The sequence below is a fragment of the Verruconis gallopava genome (genome assembly GCF_000836295.1).
Source record: "Verruconis gallopava strain CBS 43764 unplaced genomic scaffold supercont1.4, whole genome shotgun sequence".
In the NCBI taxonomy this organism is placed as follows: domain Eukaryota; kingdom Fungi; phylum Ascomycota; class Dothideomycetes; order Venturiales; family Sympoventuriaceae; genus Verruconis; species Verruconis gallopava.
In genome coordinates this window covers 393,386-410,294 of record NW_015622140.1, presented here as the reverse complement: position 1 = coordinate 410,294, position 16,909 = coordinate 393,386, and the positions used below count along the sequence as shown (strand labels likewise).

The following is a 16,909-nucleotide window of genomic DNA, read 5'->3' as shown; positions in this document are numbered from 1 at the left end:
ACACAAAGGTCAGGATGGCGCGAGAATCGCGTGGGACGTCTTAGGTTTCGTGCGTTCAACCCTGGTCACGGAACGGCAGCACCCAGCCCTTAAGAGATCCGCACAGTTAGGGCATCGACAAGCCGCTCTTGGGCAAGATGCAGCGAATGTGATGACTCGCAGGCCATCTGATGAGCTCCAATCCATCCGGTCAGCCAATCAACCACGGCTCTCTGGACTCGTTCCGGTTCGAACCAGCAGGGTAAGGATCCACGGCTCAAAGTCCGGAGCAGGCCATCTCACGCGAGACCCAGCAACTCTTCACGTTACCGCGTTCCCAAAGGCTTAGCCGACGTGCTTCTTCAAGAGCGTTGCTCCGGCGTAATGACCGTATTCTTCGTGATCTCCGATGTAATGTGCGTGCAGGTCTGTGGAGAACAATGACCTTGTTCATGTACTCGTCCGCACTCTGCTGCTCGTCTTGGAGCCGTGAAGAACTTTTGTCTAGCATTTCGCCTTCTCTCTTTGACTCGTTGTAGTACGCCAGTTTTCATTTCGATTGGTGCAAGCCTTGAAAAGTTGGTTTTCTCGTTGCCCGATGTTGAAATGGCGTCAAGTGACATAGCGTCCGAGCCCACGAATGTGGTTTTGATTATTGGCGCAGGTCAGTAGTGGCCCTTTATTCGCGTCGAGTGGTACCCCAAACGAAACCCGGCTGTACTGCGGCTCGCATTGGCGACCCAACTTGCTATACGGCTTGCTATTTGATGTCTGGCTGACGTGTAATCTGACGCCGACAGGAAGCACTGGATTGGCGATTGCGCAGGGTCTGAAAAAGGTAACATGTTGTTCGTCAGACACGCGGTGACCCGGCCCAGTCCTAACCAGACTTGGCCTCTTCATCGACTGCAAAACTGTCGACTTTGGAATCGGCGCTAGTTCCTTGGATCTTGCCTACTCATTCATGGACGGCAGAACGACATACCAGCCGTTGTATTCGAGCGCGATGCTAGCCTCACAGCTCGCCCACGAGATTGGAATATGGGCCTCCATTGGGGCGCTCCCATGCTGCAATCACTGATATCGCCGGAAGCGTGGAACCGCATTCAATCCGTGCAGGTCGATCCGTTGAGTCAGGTGCTTCCCGTTGCATCAGGGCTGGGCTGACAAGACATCAAGAAATGTTCCGACGAAAGCGATGGATACGTTGAAATTTCTCAATACTTCAAACGGAGAGACGCTTGGAGCGGCCAACATAGACTACTTCTATCGATTGGTCCGAAGCAAGTTGCGCATACTGCTCTCAGAGGGTATCGACGTCAGATATAACAAGAAGCTTGACAAAATCTTGTATTCGGACGACGGGAAACTTGCAACCGCGCACTTCGAAGATGGCACATCCGCCACCGGTCGCATCATCATCGGTGCCGATGGCGCTCGCTCAGCCGTTCGTCGTATAGCAGTCGGCAATGATGGCCATCACAGCCGCAGGATTCCTTATGGGGCAACCTTTGCTCAAGCGCGTTTCACGAGGGAGCAGGCTCTTCACTTGCGCTCGTGGCACCCGCTCTACCTTGGCGGCGTTCATCCCCTCGGATGTTTCTCCTTCTTTGGGATGCAAGACGGTTCCGACGCAGATGCACCGGAAACGTGGCTCTTCTTTTTCTACATATCCTTTAAACTGACGCTAGAGGAGCAGGAGCAGATGACGTCGTGGACTCAACCTCAACTCATGGCGCACATCCGATCTTTGGCTAAGCATTTCGCTGACCCTTGGAAGTCAGCATATGAATGGCTGCCGGATGATCATCCCTTGTGGTTCATGGCCATTACTGACTGGGATCCTGCTGCGCCTGGACACGCTTGGGATAGCAAAGGAGGCAGGACGACACTGGCGGGCGATGCGGCTCATGTGATGACTTATCAACGTGGACAGGGTCTTAATCATTCAATCAATGATGCTGTCAAGTTGGTTGAGGCAGTAAAGAAGTTCTGGAGCAATGACGATGAGCAGGCCCAGGCCATCGCAGAGTACGAAGCTGAGATGAAAAATCGTGCAGGTACTGAAGTGCGAATGGGAACCGCGAACACTGAAATGCTGCATGACTGGGAAAAAGCTTTGCAGAGTCCAGTGTTTAAGAAAGGTTTGAAGAAGTCATGAGTGCTTAGTCCCTTGGGCGAAGGTGTATGCCTTGATGGACAATGAACACGCGTACGACTAACAACGTTGAAAATGCTTGTATTTCCTCTAACTCGAGCATTTTAGCTGTATAGAGCCTTTACAGTTCGTCGAAAATGCGTAGCAGGGCGTCCTGTTTTGCCGGAGAAGTTGACTCCGGTGGCTTCGAGGTTCTGCTCAGTAATGCAGTGTTATTGCTGCCTTTTAGTGCATCGAATGTAACCGGTCCCGCACGTGTGTTGATTTGAGTCCCGATCGCATCTTCAATCATGCTCTTCACGGACGTCGGAACGGTCGTTAGACTTTCCAATGACTTCGCTGCTAGATTACCTTGATTTTCCACGGATGGATGCTTGATCGCGTCGCCCAGTCCGTAGCCCATGTATGGCAAAGAACAAACTGCAAGTATTGTGCCGACGACGGTGCCCAAGATGATGTACATCCAGCGCAGACGCCCTGTCATTCGTTAGTATTGTTCGTGTTCATGATCTGCATATGCCGAACGCACAATTCACTGAGTCTTGCCACTCCTTCTCTTGCACCTCCAGTACGGAGACCTTTTCCCTTGCAGCCTCCAGTCTCTCGCTCAACTTGTCGGCTTTCCGTTTGCTTTCTCTTACACGTGTATCAAGCGTGTCGATTGTACGTTGCTGCGTCTTGAAGCCTTCAAAGCCGTCAATCTGCTTCTGAAGATCGCTTGTGAGTTCGTCGGTCTCTTTGCGGAATTGTTTGTGAAGCTGTGCAGTGAGATTGGACAGTTCCTGAAGATTGCTTATCGTTGATTGCAAATTGGCCACTCTCTCCAGGAGATCATAATATAAGTCGTCTAAGCGCCGCGTTGTTTTTAGGCTCTCTTCCGAGAGATTATGTAGTGTGGATTTTAGCTCGCTATTTCACTTGTATCAGCAATCGCTCTGCAGCATAACCGCTTAACATTAAAGCTTGCCTTTCTCTCGCCTTGTTCTTCCAGTACTCCTGCAAGAACAGTCTCTCTGCCTCCTCGCCAGAAATTCCATTGTCCACAGTGAGCACAACCGTGCCGTCCACATTGTTGCCAGCAATACTCCCTTTCCTACTATCGTTCAACTCTTTGTTCCCGGTCGAGGCGACTTGTTCCGGGGCGACGGAAACCCTGCTGCTCTGCTTGGAAAGCTCAGTGAAGGAATGACCATTCTGAAGTCCCAAGAAATCTTTTGCAAAGCGCTTTGGGTGGTGTGGAATATGATGATGCGAGTGCGCGTGTCGGTGTTTCACTGACGATTTCTTAGAGGCGTCTGAATCAGCTGCTGTCAAGGCATCGGCGAGCGGAGAAACTTTGGTCACAGCACTTTGGGAACGCTGGCGAAGGACGCGAGGACGGGTCGCGAGAGATTTCTGCGCATCCGCATTCATTGCGGGAGAATTCCGACCGTCACGACATATCCTGCTGTTCAAAAGTTAGGGTTATATGTTCAGAGTAATGTGTATGCACTCAAGCATGGACGAGCACTGCTGCACTGACGTCGCGCATCTAGGGTAAGGCATCACATGCAAGGCTGAGACAACCTTCCAGACAACATCACCTTCTACGAGCATCTTCTCTATCGGTATCGCTGTCAACTTTTAATTTTTTTTTAGAAAAAAAAAAAGAGAAACGATGCATTAGAGCGGAGTGACAAACAATGCAAGTGTAATTATCGCCATACACTAATTGGTGACTAATCCTACAGGCTGAACTACGCCAGCAAACCATGCAAAACTCCTATCCGGGAGAGCAAGAGAACAGGCTGCTCTTCCCCTGTACGCTTTTTCCCTGTAAATCATGAATGGTGCAAATTAATTTACGCCAATCCAACATCTCATATAAATTGCCGCTGAGCATGAGGCTCCCTTTTGAGCTTCCGACGTTTGTGCTCTCTTGCACGTCTCGAATCATGCGTTGTCCAGTCGTCATACAACTCAAACTCCGCCTCAGGAGGATCTGGCAGGGCGACACCGAAAGCAGTCATGTGTCTCCCATGACGGGTCTCACCCAGAGCCTGAGCACGCAGACGTGGATCTTTGTAGAAGCCCGTAAACGGTTGCTCGGGACTGGGCGGTGCCTCGTACAAGACGTGTTGTGATCGCCTACGACGCGACTGCTTTGGGGTTTGTCCAGCTTCCTGTAATAGCTGAAGCGCAGCTCGCGCATCGAGGTCACTTGAGCTTGCACCAGCACTTGAGCTTGACACGGCATCTGCGTTATCGTCCTGCTCCGCTTCACGCTCTCTCTCCTTCTTCAGCCGCTGGCGCCGCTCTTCTTCCTTCCATCGTTCAAATTTGTCCACTAAGTCTGCGACTTCTCTGATGAAATGATCACGCTTAGGCCTCCATTCCTTCTGCTCGCTCTCGGTTACACCAGTGACGCCAAGCACTTTGAGCCAGTCGGGGCCCTGCAGGCCTTCCAATATTCGCTCCAGATGTGCCTTCTCATGCTGGGCTCGCTCCTTTTCAATATTGCGTAGCTGCTTTTCCCGGCGTTCGGCACGACGGTGATAAATTAGGTACTTGTCGTCTGCGAACGGATCTCCAGACTCAATTGAAGATTTGGCAGGAGATGGCAATTGTACAGTTTTTGCTTCATTTTGAGCAGATGTTACCTGAGAACGTGCTGAAGCAGCGTGCGTAGAGGGTGCTCGTGGTCGCGTGGGTACGGTGATAGACCTCGATTTAGCGGGTGAAGATGATCCTTTTGTCTTCAACGGCTCGTCCACAATGTAGATGGGTTCATCGACCTTGAGAAAGTCAGGTGAACGCGGGGCATTCGCCATGATCTCTTCGTAATTGCTGAAGTACATGGACAGCTCTGATTTGAACTGAGCCTTCTCTTTCGACCTTAGTGTCCTTGTTTCTTGTGATGTCTTCACCTTAACATGGCTCGCCGGTTGCGAGTCCGGCCCTGCAAGAGATGCTTGCGGTGACATATCACCATTGTGCTGTGGAGAGTTTTCATTTTGATTGCCGGTGCCTTGTATGGCGTTTCCGCGTCGAGGAATCGCTTTTCGCTTCTTGGTCTCGGAGGAAGGAGGTGTAGAGACGCGCTCGGCCGACGCATCGACGACTTCGCCGCTTCGCACAAGCGATTGCGCAGTGTTTCGCGTAGACTCTGCAGACGGCTTTCTTTCGGCTTTTGACTGCGATGTATGGCTGAGAGGCGCGAAGAAGGACGTGATACGCGAGTTCTGCAGTGGAGGTCGCGATGTCGACGAAGTGTCCGCTTTTGATGCGAGCCTTAGGGCTTGCAGTACCATCTTTGGATTGATAGTAGATAGTTCATCTTCGTCGATGTCCTACGATGGCAACGACACGATCATTGTCGCGAAGGATGACGGACTTGGTGGTTTGAGGTTGAGATACTGACTCTGTAGAACCTGGAAACGGCTTTCTGGTACACCCAAGGACCTGTCAGATTTAGTCTCCCTAGAGCGACCATCAAATGTCAAGCACGCCAGAGAAAATTTAAGACGCATAATTTTTTACATGGCTTGAGTTGAGTTCTTGTAACTATACATTTTCTATTCTTACATCATATGCCATGTCGGCTCTACACATATTCCTTTCGCGCACACTCAAACGCTGCACTTCTGTTCCCTCATCGCACACAAGGCTGAGCCAGCCTGACACAATGCGTTGAATCGACGGTTTCTACTTTCCCACGAACAGACCCAAAGCTCAAGGGGCCTCACAAATACCTTGCAGTCCTGACTGCGGAGCAGTCTCAAGTTGCAAAATGGCCAGCGCAAGGTACGTGCACTTTTGTGTTGGAAGGTTCAGAAATGTTAAAAGACGGAATACGCCTCTCGTTCATGTGGTAAGCACAAAAGGCAGGATTCCAGTCCTCTGATGCTCGCCCCAAAGGTAATGTATTTGCGCTCGACAACTCGCACGAAATATGAGCCGGCTCAGCTCATATCTTTGTGTCCTTCAAGTCTCGCCAATGCTTGCGAAGCCTCTTTCACGCCATCTTCAAATCCTATCGTCTTTGAAAACGTCTTTGCCTCCTGGAACAATCTCTTGGCTGTTACAACATCTCCCGACATGTTAGCCAGCTCTCCTAGGTTGTGCGTAATCACCGCACACGCAATGTCGCACTCTTCCGTTCGTTCGGGAGGCTCCAGTGCTTGAGCGGAAGCTAGAGCCTTCTCAGCCCATTGTCTGGCTTGATTTTGTAGATCTTTCGCAGTGGGCATTTTCATATCCAAATTCTTCTCGGGGGCCTTAAGAAGGGGTGCTGCTCCAGGTTTTTGCATAGACAAAGAGGCGGATACTTGATTCACTGCTGTCGATCAGCCTCTGGAAGTTATAAAGATGTGGAAACATACTGAGCATCGCTGCATGACATGACTTTGGTGGGCATAACGACAGTGCCTGCAAGAATAAAGGCAGCGCAAGCTCGGGCTGCTTGGTCTTCAAGTAGCTATGGCCTAGTTCCTCCAACGAAGCACCAATTTCTTCGCTGTTCAGCCATTTTGCTCCCGTGTCCGTTATACCTTTCTGATCTCGTCTTATGTTCTCCTTCAGCAGCGTTTCCACGGCCAAAACAAAAGCTTCCTGCGCCGCTTCCGTATCATCGACCGCATCTTCGCTATACAACTTCCCCAGCTTTATTCCAAGCTTCACTGCCATCCCCACGATCCTGCTTCTATACTCCTCCGAGACGTCACCTTTCTCTTCAGCCTTATCCAGAAACTGATAACAGTAGTCTCTCTCTCTTTCAAGCACGGTGATGGCCGCCTCATACTGGTTGTGCTCCTCCAGAAATTCGGCCATTCTGATGCGCATTCCCATGAACTCTTCCGAAAATGGGTTCATCTTCAGGTCAGTCGCAATCATTATTGCTTCTTTGTAGTGCTGGAAAGCCTTCTTCGGGTCTTTGCCAACACCCTTGTCAAAATAAATTGCTTTGCGGAGCTCTTTCGCTACGGGTTCGGGGAAGTTATGGAAGGCGAATATTGAGACAAAGTACATGTAGTTAACGTAGCCAAGGAAGATGAAGGAGATGAAAACCCTGCGTGCGTATGTTAGCTGCGAAGGTCGACTGATAATTCAAAAGTGTCAGCTCACGCCGCGAATCCGGCTGGGAGCAATATTGGATGCTCGCGATATGCTTGCCGCAGCTTGTCCATGCCTTTTGGCTTAGGCCCAGCGTGATCGAACTTATGCCGCATCATGATTCTGGACGGAAGCAGTCTATGCATCGCACCAGGACATTTGGTTGTCGTTCTCGAGATCCACGGCTGACCATTGATACGGAGCGCATTTGCGCGAATAGAGGCGAACGTTGCCCGGCTAAGCATGGTCGCCAGAAATTTGCCCAATTGGAACTCTCAAGTTGTGGTCTTGAGGTCGCGTTGTGGAATGATCCAACAGCTCGTATTCGCGCGATGACGTTCGTGGGTCGCGTCCATTGATCTCAAAACTCTGTGGCTGGCGTGAGCTTCGTCTCCACCCTGACCACCTATTTCGGGTAACTAGTTCACCACTAGTACACCATGTGTGGACGATATGCCTTCTACCAGGTGACTTCCTGTTATTACTTGTGAAGTAGCCTTGTGTCTAACGAGCAGTAGCGACCTTCAGAGATTCGCAGGCAACTCGAGGATGCACACATGCCTGTGGACGACTGCCCAAATGATGAAGGATCTCGCCAGACGTATAACTTTCCTCCAGGAGCCATTGGAATCGTTTATCGTGCTGATGTTCCAGACTACGGTGCTGGGCCAAGTACGAAACATGGAAGAAAGAAAAGCGATTCAACAGAAAAGGGCGTTCATGACGAAGTCAAAGAAGAGCCTGAATATGACACCGAGGTCATAAACTTGCCACATCCACATAAAGATGTGCGATACAAGCTTCAGTTTATGAAGTGGGGTCTTGTACCTTCATGGACGAAGCGCTCACCGGACTACCCTACCATATTACGAACTATCAACGCTCGCGACGACTCCCTTATGGAGAATCGTGGCCTGTGGAACGTGCCGAAACGTAGAAAGCGATGCATCGTGCTCGCTCAGGGCTTCTATGAGTGGCTCAAAAAGAACAATGGCAAGGACAGGATACCCCACTACATCAAACGGAAAGACAATCAGCTCATGTGTATGGCGGGACTGTGGGACTGCGTCAGATACGAGGACTCAGACGAAAAGCAGTACACGTATACAATCATCACTACAGAGGCAAACAAGCAAATCAGCTTTTTGCACGACCGCATGCCGGTGATCTTCGATAACGGTTCGGACGCCATGCGCAAGTGGTTGGACCCAAATCGATATGAATGGACTAACGAGCTGCAATCTCTCCTTAAACCTTTTGAAGGTGAGCTTGAAATCTATCCCGTCAACAAAGACGTGGGCAAAGTCGGCAACAATTCGCCCTCATTCGTCGTACCCCTTGACAGCGCGGCGAACAAGAGCAACATTGCCAACTTCTTTGGAAATCACGCCAAGAAGGCCAAAAACGCAGAAACAACACAGAATGTGATCAAAACAGAGAAAGACGTTGAATTGGAGAGTGGGCAAGTGCAACAACAGTCTAGAAAAGAGCCCGAGGCGATCAAGGCTGAGATGGTCAAATCGGATGTTCCATCGGCTGGAGATACACTGCGTGGCATCAAACGGGAATTCAGCGACGAGGTTGCGGAAGATAACAGGAGCTTGTTTTCACCGGAGAAGACGCCGACGCTGGAATCTCCTCGCTCTACAAAGCAGCTAAAGATGTCCCCTATTAAACAATCGCCGAAGAAAATGAGGAGCGCAACAAGCAATGGGTCTGCCGGCAAGGGAGGAAGCCCAGCCAAGTCAGATCGGGGCACACAGAAAATCACCAAGTTTTTTGGGAAGTGAAGAGTATCTGATACGAAATTTGGGCCGTAAAGAAATAACGCCATTACGTAGCACTCAATTGAAACCCTTTTCGTGGTGCGAAGGAATCCAGAAAGCAGTGAATTTACAATGTGATAAAGAGAATTCATCATGGCGGAGACATGAAAACAAGGCGAAGTTCAGAGGGCACTGAATTCAATCGCAACTCTTCTGATGTGGCTGCTGCTAAGCGAGCTTTGACGGCGTCTCAATGGCCAAGACACCCTGCAGACCAAATCCTTCCCGCACCTAACGCAATTCCACCGCCCTGGCTCTGGTAGCGATAAGTCTCAAAGACGTTGCTGGCTTGGTTTTCTTGTCATCCTTCTCTCATGAACTCCAGTCCGATGTAGGCGGTCGTAAAGCTCTGCGTGTTCAAACAATACGCCATTACAAGCCGCCTCCACCAGATCCCAGCTCTGGCCAATGAAGGTGCTGACTTGACGATATATTGCCAGCCACTTCAATAAACGAAAAAGAAAACAAAGAATACGGGCTTGCGGATTTTCCTGATTGCCTTGTCTCTCCGTGCTCGAGCCGACTGTGCCGGATGCCTTGTTACGCTCGCACATGAAACGGGCCGCATTTTCAAATTTATCGCGAATGGTCTTAGCCCATCGACTTGACTAATAGCTTGGGTCACGGCTAGGGGTAGCGAGCGTGCGACGAGGTGGTATTGTATCCACAATCAGCGTACCTCTTTTTTTTTCGCGCGTCTACGCTTTGGTGATATTGCTGATCCCAAGCCTAGACAGAGACGTACAAAACCAACTTCGCGCTGCAGTTACCCTCGCCATCAAGCCACGTCTTCTTGCATCATCACAATATATCATTTCACCGTTTTCACCGCCTGGAAGTCTCCCACGTTGTGTTTGCTCTGTTTCCTGATGGCGCCGAGGAAAGCTCTTTGTTGTCGTCTCGCTTGATGCTGTATTACTCGCGCCATCATTCCTTTGTGCAGATTAATTTCCCTCGCATACTTTCGCGGCATTCCCGTCCATCGAAATCCCATAATCTATTCTCTGATCCTTAGTTTACTACGAATTAATAAAAGGGGCAGCTCTTGATCTTTCTTTATCAGCGGTAGCACCCCGCTTTATCGCACTTTATTCCGGTCTCGCAGGGCTACCGCGTGAAGGATTCGATGGCAGAGTCAGTTCTTGCCGCCTTATTGGCCCAGAAGCAACCAGCCGTTGACGGAAATCAAGCACTTCTTGTCTTTGGCCTACAAAATGACTTTGTCGGACCCAATCCGAAAGTACAACTGTCCATGGACTCAGGATGGGTAGAACGAATCAAAGAATTGGTACCGAAGTTCAGAGAGTATGCTGGAGACATCATATTTGTCCGCTCTGAAGTTGCTCAGGACTCTTTGAAGAATTTGGACAGTGATAAGGTCATTCTGAACTTACTCGATCCGGAAGGCAGCGAGAATGTCGTAGAAGGATCAAAAGATGGAGAAAGATCACCAAGCAAAGGCAAGAAAAAGACAAAGCGCAGTCGCATGGCCCAATTCCTGAAGGATATAAGGAGAAATGAACCCGTCGAGGAGCCCTCAGTGCCAATCGGAACAGAAGCTGAAGAAATATATCGCAACCGGGGCGGCGACGGCCCCTGCTGCGAGCCAGGAAGCGAAGGAGCTGCACTGCGCGCCGACATCCAGGCCTTAGTCGAACCCGAGGATATATTGGTTGTCAAATCAAATTTCTCAGCTTTTACCGGCACAGACCTTCTGATACAATTGCGAATGAAGATTATTACGGAGCTCTACCTCGTGGGCTGCTTGTCAAACATGTCTATCTTCGCTACCGCTCAAGAGGCTGCGAGTCATGGCTTTGTGCTCAACATTGTCGAGGACTGTCTGGGTTATAAGTCGAAAGCGCGGCATGATGTCGCGCTGAATTACATGAAGGAGCAAATGGGCGCCTATACAACCACGAGCTCAGCCATTCTAGCGGCCTTTGAAGATTCAACCGAAAACGCAACTGGCACCCAAGCTGCCGCCCATGAAGGAGATGCGGAAGACCCCTTTGGTTTAAACGCTGCGCTTGAAGCACTAGGGCTTGAAGGGAAGGACAGAAGGTCCGTCCAATCGCAAGATATGGATGTCACTTCTCTCGCGGAATCGCTTGCAGCAAGTAGCCTCAACGTGCGGTCTCTTAATCTCCAATCCCCTCCCCAAACTGCCTCTGCCTCGCGTCCACCAACTGCGGGCGCTGCAAACGAGTCACAAAGTCCGTCGTTATCGAAGAACCTTCGATCTTTTCGATCTACCCCAGATATCCGTAATAGGGCGAATGTGCGCGTCAGAGTGCGAAGGCGTGCTGAAGCTGATCTGCCCAATGTTCCTGAGCTTCCGAAAGCGGCCTTGCACTCGAAAACCTTGAGTCACGAAAACGAGAGGGCTGAAATGATTCAATCCATCCTTGAAGCGAAGAAAGACCAAGAAAAAAAGGCCTCACCACAAAAGAAAGGTGAAAGCAGTCGATGACCCGCTTCCGTACGAATTATTGTACTAGCCGCCAGTTGACTCATAACTCAAACCATTCCTCTCACAAATAGTCCGCCACACGATTTATGAAGACCGCGACGGCGGTGAACAACCGCTCTTCCAAAACACGTATATTCGCATGAAAGTGAGTGGAATTTGAAGCCTTTGGCAGTCCTTATTTGTCCCTAATTGGAGCGAAAACTTCCCAACCGACGGAACGTTTCTCAGCCGTAGAGAATCACGATTCACTCTGAACAATTCCCAGTCACCGCAAAAGCCTACCAGCTGATATTACATAAATAAAGAATGAGTTCACAGACAAAAACTTCAAGAAAGCACAAAGACTTATCGAATTTGCCCTCTCTTGGCCCTGGCGATATAATCGGCGAAGGAGACAGTTTTATCAGATATAATCTCCTAAGCGAGGAACTGCGCGCTGATTCTGACTCGAGCGTCCCGTTAAGTGAAGTGATATTCCAGGCGATTCGCGATGAGGTACAATGGCAGAGGATGTACCACGCGGCTGGCGAAGTGCCACGTTTAGTAGCTGTGCAAGGCGCAATTGCGGAGGACGGTAGCAAGCCAGTTTACAGACATCCAAGCGATCAAGCCCCCCCTTTGCTACCATTTTCAAAAAACGTTGATATTGTCAGACGAGAAGCCGAAAAAGTGGTCGGACATCCGCTAAACCATGTGTTGATCCAGTTGTACAGATCTGGACAGGACTACATCAGCGAGCATAGCGACAAGACGCTGGATATCGCGAAAGGCTCAAGCGTTGTCAACGCAAGCTTTGGTGCTCGAAGAACGATGAGGCTGAGGACAAAGAGGAGTGCAAACAAGGGAGCGGACGCTCAAGCGGCGTGTTCTAGAAATGAGCTTGAAGCCGAAACAAAAATAGAGGAAGCCAACAGCGTCGAGCGCATTACCCAACGTATCCACATGCCACACAATTCATTGTTTGTTTTGGGATTGAAGACGAATCAATTCTGGTTGCATGGCATCAATCAAGACAAACGAGCGGAGCGGGATCGTAGCCCTGAAGAACTAGCTTACAACAGCATGCGTATAAGTCTGACCTTTAGGTTGATCGACACGTTTTTGAGTGCGGACGAAAAGCTTATTTGGGGCCAAGGCGCGAAGAGCAAGAGTAAAGATACAGCAGGCCGTTGCATCAACGCAGATGATGCCGAATCGGAGAAAATGATCGATGCGTTCGGGTTCGAGAACAAAGAAGGAGCTGACTTCGACTGGGACAAGGTGTACGGTGAGGGTTTCGATGTGCTCAACATGAGGGCGTTGACTGCTCCAGTAGCACAAACTACGACTGGCACTTCGATGACTTGAAAGCGCAAGGCGATGCTTCGCTAGTCTCTGTGAGCGATTGGGTTTCCGACTTTTACAGCGTTACAATGATAATATTTAGTGTTTTGCATTCTGCTCAGAGTCTGCTAGGTGCCCTTCCTCCCCCAGCGTATCTGAAGTACCACTTGACATTGCACATGTTCACGAATCCATCTCCGCACAGTCCCAAATCGCTAGCACGCTGCAAGATGCCATCTAGTCTGGCCCCATCGTTGACGGATATGGTTATACTATCCAGGCCCTCTGGCTTTCCCTCCTGGCCGCGCACGAAGCCCATTCTTGCATTCGTGAAAGCCACGAGGTCTCTGCTCATACCAACGCCAAAAATACTTTCCCATTGCCTACTCGCACCCTCGGTATCCCAATCACCAGGCGCAAGTCTCAGCAGCGCACTTGAGAGGTGCAGATCTCCGTATTTCCGCATCAGCCTAGAATAGTGCTCATAGTCCTTACCACAGGCGTGCCAGGGCGAGAAACGGTCCTTCAATGGATTCGGGTTTGCCTCGGTGGCTGCGTGACTGTCGAGTTCGGGCATCATACCACCCTTGATGCCCTTGGGGTGGTACTGTATACACGTGACGTCGTCATGTACATGCTCAAAGATGACCTTGGAGAGCTTCTTGGATTCGATGTACTGACGACGCTTTTGAGCATTGAGATTTTGCATGATGATCATATAGCCTCCTTCGCCACGTTTCTCCAGCAAACGGCCAGCGGTGGTGCCCTCTTTGAATGGCGCAACGACCTCGATGATATCACCGCCAATCGGCACTTGCAGTTCGTCAGCAAACCGGCGATAAAGAAGTGAAGGCTTTCGGAACTCACAAAGGAAGTTCTCGAGGCCCCATTGCGCAACAGCTGGATCTCGGAAGCATACCTCTACGCCGAGCACCTTGGTCTGCAAGTGGTCAGCTATCAGCAGTTGATTCACAATGCAGCCCATGGCTTTTGGTGGCTTCATTCCAGGCACATGCTAGGTCTGAACACAACTTTGGACAAATCTTTCGCGTTATCCTGACTGTATGCCAGAGTTTCGACTCAACTTACCAACAATTGCTCTGCTTTCTTTAAGTCCCTGACGACTAAAGCAATTTGCCTTAGCCGGGTCGGCTCAGGCGGTGCGCCAGAAGTTCCAAATGAAGGCGGCATACTTGAAATCCAATCTTCTCTCAAGGTTATCAGGAGAAACGGATTGAAATGTTGTACTGCACTTCTTGCCTCATATTACCCAGTATATCCGAGGATTGCCATAATTCCCCGCTCATGAGATGCAGTAAAACGAACTCAGCCTTCTGAGTCAACAAGGCTGACTTTGTGGAGGGAAGCCACTCTGCCGTCTTGGGACTCCGGAAACGACAAGAGAATTCCGTTCGGGGGTCAAAATTGAATGGGACAGTAGAGCAAAAACTTTTAATGCATCACTGTCTGTATGGTGTTTGGCGTGTCATCACCAGATATCACCAGGTTCATAACCCAATCATCGTTTACCGAGCAAATGGCAACTGGAAATTGAAGCGAAGAGATGTAGAGTAAAACATGAGTCTAAGCATTCAACGAGATAACTTCTATTCCAAACGGATCAGATTATTTTAAGCCGCGGTCACTACCATAAGAAAGCTACTGAATGCTTACGCGCTCTCGACGGCTCGACGAACTTTTACGTGCTCTGAGCACAGACCATCGTTTAGATCCTCTTGAATCTGCACGAGAATGTCGCGTCGCGTAAGGTAAAGCCTACCATCCCAGCTGACGGTCGCATCCCGAATTCAGAGTTGTGACTGAAGGACTAACATGGCGGATTCGTCGACAACACCCGCGGACACGCCTGTGCCTACTGTCAATGGTGGAGGTTTGGACGTTGAAATGAAGGATGAAGCTGGGCAGGAGGTAAAGAGTATCCACAAGTTCATCCTCCCCATCGGTGCTAACAAAGTCGAAGCCGCATCCCTCAACAATACCTTCAGCTCCGGTAAATCAGACAACAAGTCGACCACACACTCCGGCGGCTCGAGGCTCGCCACATCCAGCCCCACCTGTCACAGTACCCCCCAGCCAACCCAACCCTCATGGCAGCCCCGTGCGAGTTTACTTAAATCAAAAAGTAACTCCGTACCTTCTCGAGGGCATGAAGCAGCTTGCAATAGAAGAGCCCGAGAAACCTCTGAAATGGCTTGCTGAATATCTCGAACGAAAGAGCAGAGAAGTAGAAGGTTGAGAGGAGGAAGTATATGCTCTCAGTTCAAAGCTAAAGCACAAAGACTGCACGCCACCTGACCGATTGTGATATCAGGCGTACGGGACTATGCTGTGCCGAATTTAAAGGCCGAGCAGTCCAATGTGCCCTGAAACCCAGGGCGAAATACGGACGCTATTAGTTGGAAGAAGCGGGCCTAGAGTCTAAGAGGCATGCTAGGAGAGTTTGACAGGCCACATGATGGAATACTACAAGCTCATTGCTGTAGAACAGACCGGCATGAATCGTTCAAAACGATGTTGACTTTGCAGACTGCAAATATAGCCCTCATTGATTCATACTTGGTGCAATCTATTCATTGTTCAGGATTTGCACGCCATCTCTCGTCACCGTGAAGCGAAAGTATTCGTTACTCCCAACCACCTTTGCGGAAAAGTAGCCAAGCTCGACAGCAGTTTGCCTCAGCGACTTTTCTTTCTCCGCATCCTCCCAAGACATTCCCAGACCAAATTTTTCAACTCGGTCTCTTTTCAGCAACAGTTTTGCAGTCGGGAAGCTCGGCCATGGCGTGGGAAGCGTTCGGAGAATCTGCTCTCCAGATGCAGACTCCTTGAACGCAGATGCCGTCGTGGTCGCAATAATCGCGCAACTCAGTGTCTGTTGAATCGAACGGAGTCGATTCACCAGCAGTGCATATGGATTCGGCTGTGACGGTGACTTTGCTGCAGTTGATACGCCAGACGCCTTCGCATTGAGTGCAGCGACGCGCTCGTTCTCGAGATTGGCAAGAGTCTCCCAGTAGAACGCGCTTGCACTATCGATGACAATGCTATGAACAGGTCGTTCAGAAGAATGGTGGACTGAGAAATCGTACAAATAGCCCAGTAAACCGTTTAGACCGTCGAGCAGTGACGCCATACTTCGTGGTTGAAACACATGCAGATGCTGCAGACTCTGCTCCACGACTTCTTGAGCATCTGTACCAGAACTTCCTGTCGCCGATACATGTTTCATGTAGCTGTGCATGATTTGGACAAGCCTCTCCACGTCAAAGCGAGCATCCGCATCAAAGAGGATCACCGTACCCTTCTTGCCTTTAAGATCGCTTGAGCCATGGCTGTCTGGTAATATGGCTTTGGAAATGATGTAGTACACCAGTTGGGATCTCCCAGCACCCGTGTCCTCCGCACTTATCTCGAGCGCAGGGTAACGAGGCTGCTGGCCACGGTGCAGAGGATAGTTGACAGACAGGAGACGATCCAATGTCGACAAAGTTTCATCTTGATGTATCTCTTGTCCAGAAATTGATCGCAGCGTCCTGAGAACCTGTTTGGGGCGGTCAGTCCCGCGCGTACTGCACCGCAAGAGGTTCAATGAGGAACAAACTCGCCTTGTCCAACCTCGTCTCGACGCATTCATTCAACAACCTCCTCCCCAAGTCGGCAGCGCACATCTTTCATCTCGCACCATCAAATCTCCTCCTTTAAAGGGAATCTTAATCGAACCCGCCGGCCTGCCGCCTCGACCGGGCTCTTCGCTCTCTGTCGTGTTTTTATAAATGGCGGCGCTTGGGCAGCCTGTCTACCACGAGATCGGTCCACCGCTCCAGTCGTTCCCCGTTAGTGAACTTGAGAAACAGGTCCAATTCAATGAGAGGAACGCATTACGAAAACCTGGTGTGAAATTAGACGAATGCAAATTGATGCAGCTGGTGCAGTATAGCTGCGTTGTGGCGCACAAGACGAAGATTGTGGAGTGCAGACCACTGTTGCGCTTGTTCCGACAGTAAGTGCTAAGTCTCACTTCAGAGGGATTCGCAAAGC

The 16,909-nt window shown here is 50.2% G+C and overlaps 10 protein-coding genes across 14 annotated transcripts; 5 read left to right on the top strand and 5 right to left on the bottom strand.

Annotated features, from left to right (window-relative positions):
- The first annotated feature begins 407 nt into the window (after positions 1-407).
- Positions 408-2,392, top strand: PV09_01573. 2 transcript variants are annotated; one of them, XM_016354483.1, is made up of 4 exons: positions 408-643; positions 780-817; positions 955-1,106; positions 1,159-2,392. In XM_016354483.1, exons 1-4 carry the CDS (start codon positions 586-588, stop codon positions 2,138-2,140), a joined length of 1,230 nt encoding a protein of 409 aa, XP_016217495.1. In that variant the 5' UTR covers positions 408-585; the 3' UTR covers positions 2,141-2,392. The 2 variants fall into 2 exon arrangements, with proteins under 2 accessions (XP_016217495.1, XP_016217496.1); XM_016354484.1 differs by having other exon boundaries at positions 780-1,106.
- On the bottom strand, positions 1,558-3,635 carry PV09_01572 (uncharacterized protein). Its single transcript, XM_016354482.1, has 3 exons — positions 3,105-3,635; positions 2,667-3,046; positions 1,558-2,614 (listed from the first exon to the last, which is right to left on the bottom strand). The coding sequence occupies exons 1-3, from the start codon at positions 3,548-3,550 to the stop codon at positions 2,259-2,261; spliced, it is 1,182 nt and encodes a 393-aa protein (XP_016217494.1). The 5' UTR covers positions 3,551-3,635; the 3' UTR covers positions 1,558-2,258.
- Positions 3,636-3,810: 175 nt separating this feature from the next.
- On the bottom strand, positions 3,811-5,527 carry PV09_01571 (uncharacterized protein). Its single transcript, XM_016354481.1, has one exon. It carries the CDS (start codon positions 5,425-5,427, stop codon positions 3,997-3,999), a length of 1,431 nt encoding a protein of 476 aa, XP_016217493.1. The 5' UTR covers positions 5,428-5,527; the 3' UTR covers positions 3,811-3,996.
- A 112-nt stretch (positions 5,528-5,639) lies between these two features.
- PV09_01570 (uncharacterized protein) lies at positions 5,640-7,563 on the bottom strand. Its single transcript, XM_016354480.1, has 3 exons — positions 7,241-7,563; positions 6,499-7,184; positions 5,640-6,452 (listed from the first exon to the last, which is right to left on the bottom strand). Exons 1-3 carry the CDS (start codon positions 7,471-7,473, stop codon positions 6,079-6,081), a joined length of 1,293 nt encoding a protein of 430 aa, XP_016217492.1. The 5' UTR covers positions 7,474-7,563; the 3' UTR covers positions 5,640-6,078.
- Positions 7,564-7,631: 68 nt separating this feature from the next.
- Positions 7,632-9,100, top strand: PV09_01569 (uncharacterized protein). The gene is made up of 2 exons (XM_016354479.1): positions 7,632-7,695; positions 7,747-9,100. The coding sequence occupies exons 1-2, from the start codon at positions 7,669-7,671 to the stop codon at positions 9,016-9,018; spliced, it is 1,299 nt and encodes a 432-aa protein (XP_016217491.1). The 5' UTR covers positions 7,632-7,668; the 3' UTR covers positions 9,019-9,100.
- A 1,080-nt stretch (positions 9,101-10,180) lies between these two features.
- PV09_01568 (uncharacterized protein) lies at positions 10,181-11,527 on the top strand (the record flags this gene model as incomplete). The annotated part of the gene is made up of 1 exon (XM_016354478.1): positions 10,181-11,527. The coding sequence occupies one exon, from the start codon at positions 10,181-10,183 to the stop codon at positions 11,525-11,527; it is 1,347 nt and encodes a 448-aa protein (XP_016217490.1).
- A 306-nt stretch (positions 11,528-11,833) lies between these two features.
- Positions 11,834-12,874, top strand: PV09_01567 (uncharacterized protein; the record flags this gene model as incomplete). Its single annotated transcript, XM_016354477.1, has 1 exon — positions 11,834-12,874. The coding sequence occupies one exon, from the start codon at positions 11,834-11,836 to the stop codon at positions 12,872-12,874; it is 1,041 nt and encodes a 346-aa protein (XP_016217489.1).
- A 67-nt stretch (positions 12,875-12,941) lies between these two features.
- Positions 12,942-14,113, bottom strand: PV09_01566. Of its 4 annotated transcripts, none has more exons than XM_016354475.1 (3): positions 13,940-14,113; positions 13,718-13,881; positions 12,942-13,663 (listed from the first exon to the last, which is right to left on the bottom strand). In XM_016354475.1, exons 2-3 carry the CDS (start codon positions 13,851-13,853, stop codon positions 12,969-12,971), a joined length of 831 nt encoding a protein of 276 aa, XP_016217487.1. In that variant the 5' UTR covers positions 13,854-13,881; positions 13,940-14,113; the 3' UTR covers positions 12,942-12,968. The 4 variants fall into 4 exon arrangements, with proteins under 4 accessions (XP_016217487.1, XP_016217485.1, XP_016217488.1 ...); XM_016354473.1 differs by having other exon boundaries at positions 13,718-13,790; XM_016354476.1 differs by having other exon boundaries at positions 13,718-13,893; positions 13,940-14,018.
- Positions 14,114-14,447: 334 nt separating this feature from the next.
- On the top strand, positions 14,448-15,452 carry PV09_01565 (uncharacterized protein). The gene is made up of 2 exons (XM_016354472.1): positions 14,448-14,779; positions 14,832-15,452. The coding sequence occupies exons 1-2, from the start codon at positions 14,684-14,686 to the stop codon at positions 15,105-15,107; spliced, it is 372 nt and encodes a 123-aa protein (XP_016217484.1). The 5' UTR covers positions 14,448-14,683; the 3' UTR covers positions 15,108-15,452.
- Positions 15,097-16,819, bottom strand: PV09_01564 (uncharacterized protein). Its single transcript, XM_016354471.1, has 2 exons — positions 16,477-16,819; positions 15,097-16,412 (listed from the first exon to the last, which is right to left on the bottom strand). Exons 1-2 carry the CDS (start codon positions 16,537-16,539, stop codon positions 15,438-15,440), a joined length of 1,038 nt encoding a protein of 345 aa, XP_016217483.1. The 5' UTR covers positions 16,540-16,819; the 3' UTR covers positions 15,097-15,437.
- Between the last annotated feature and the right edge of the window lie 90 nt (positions 16,820-16,909).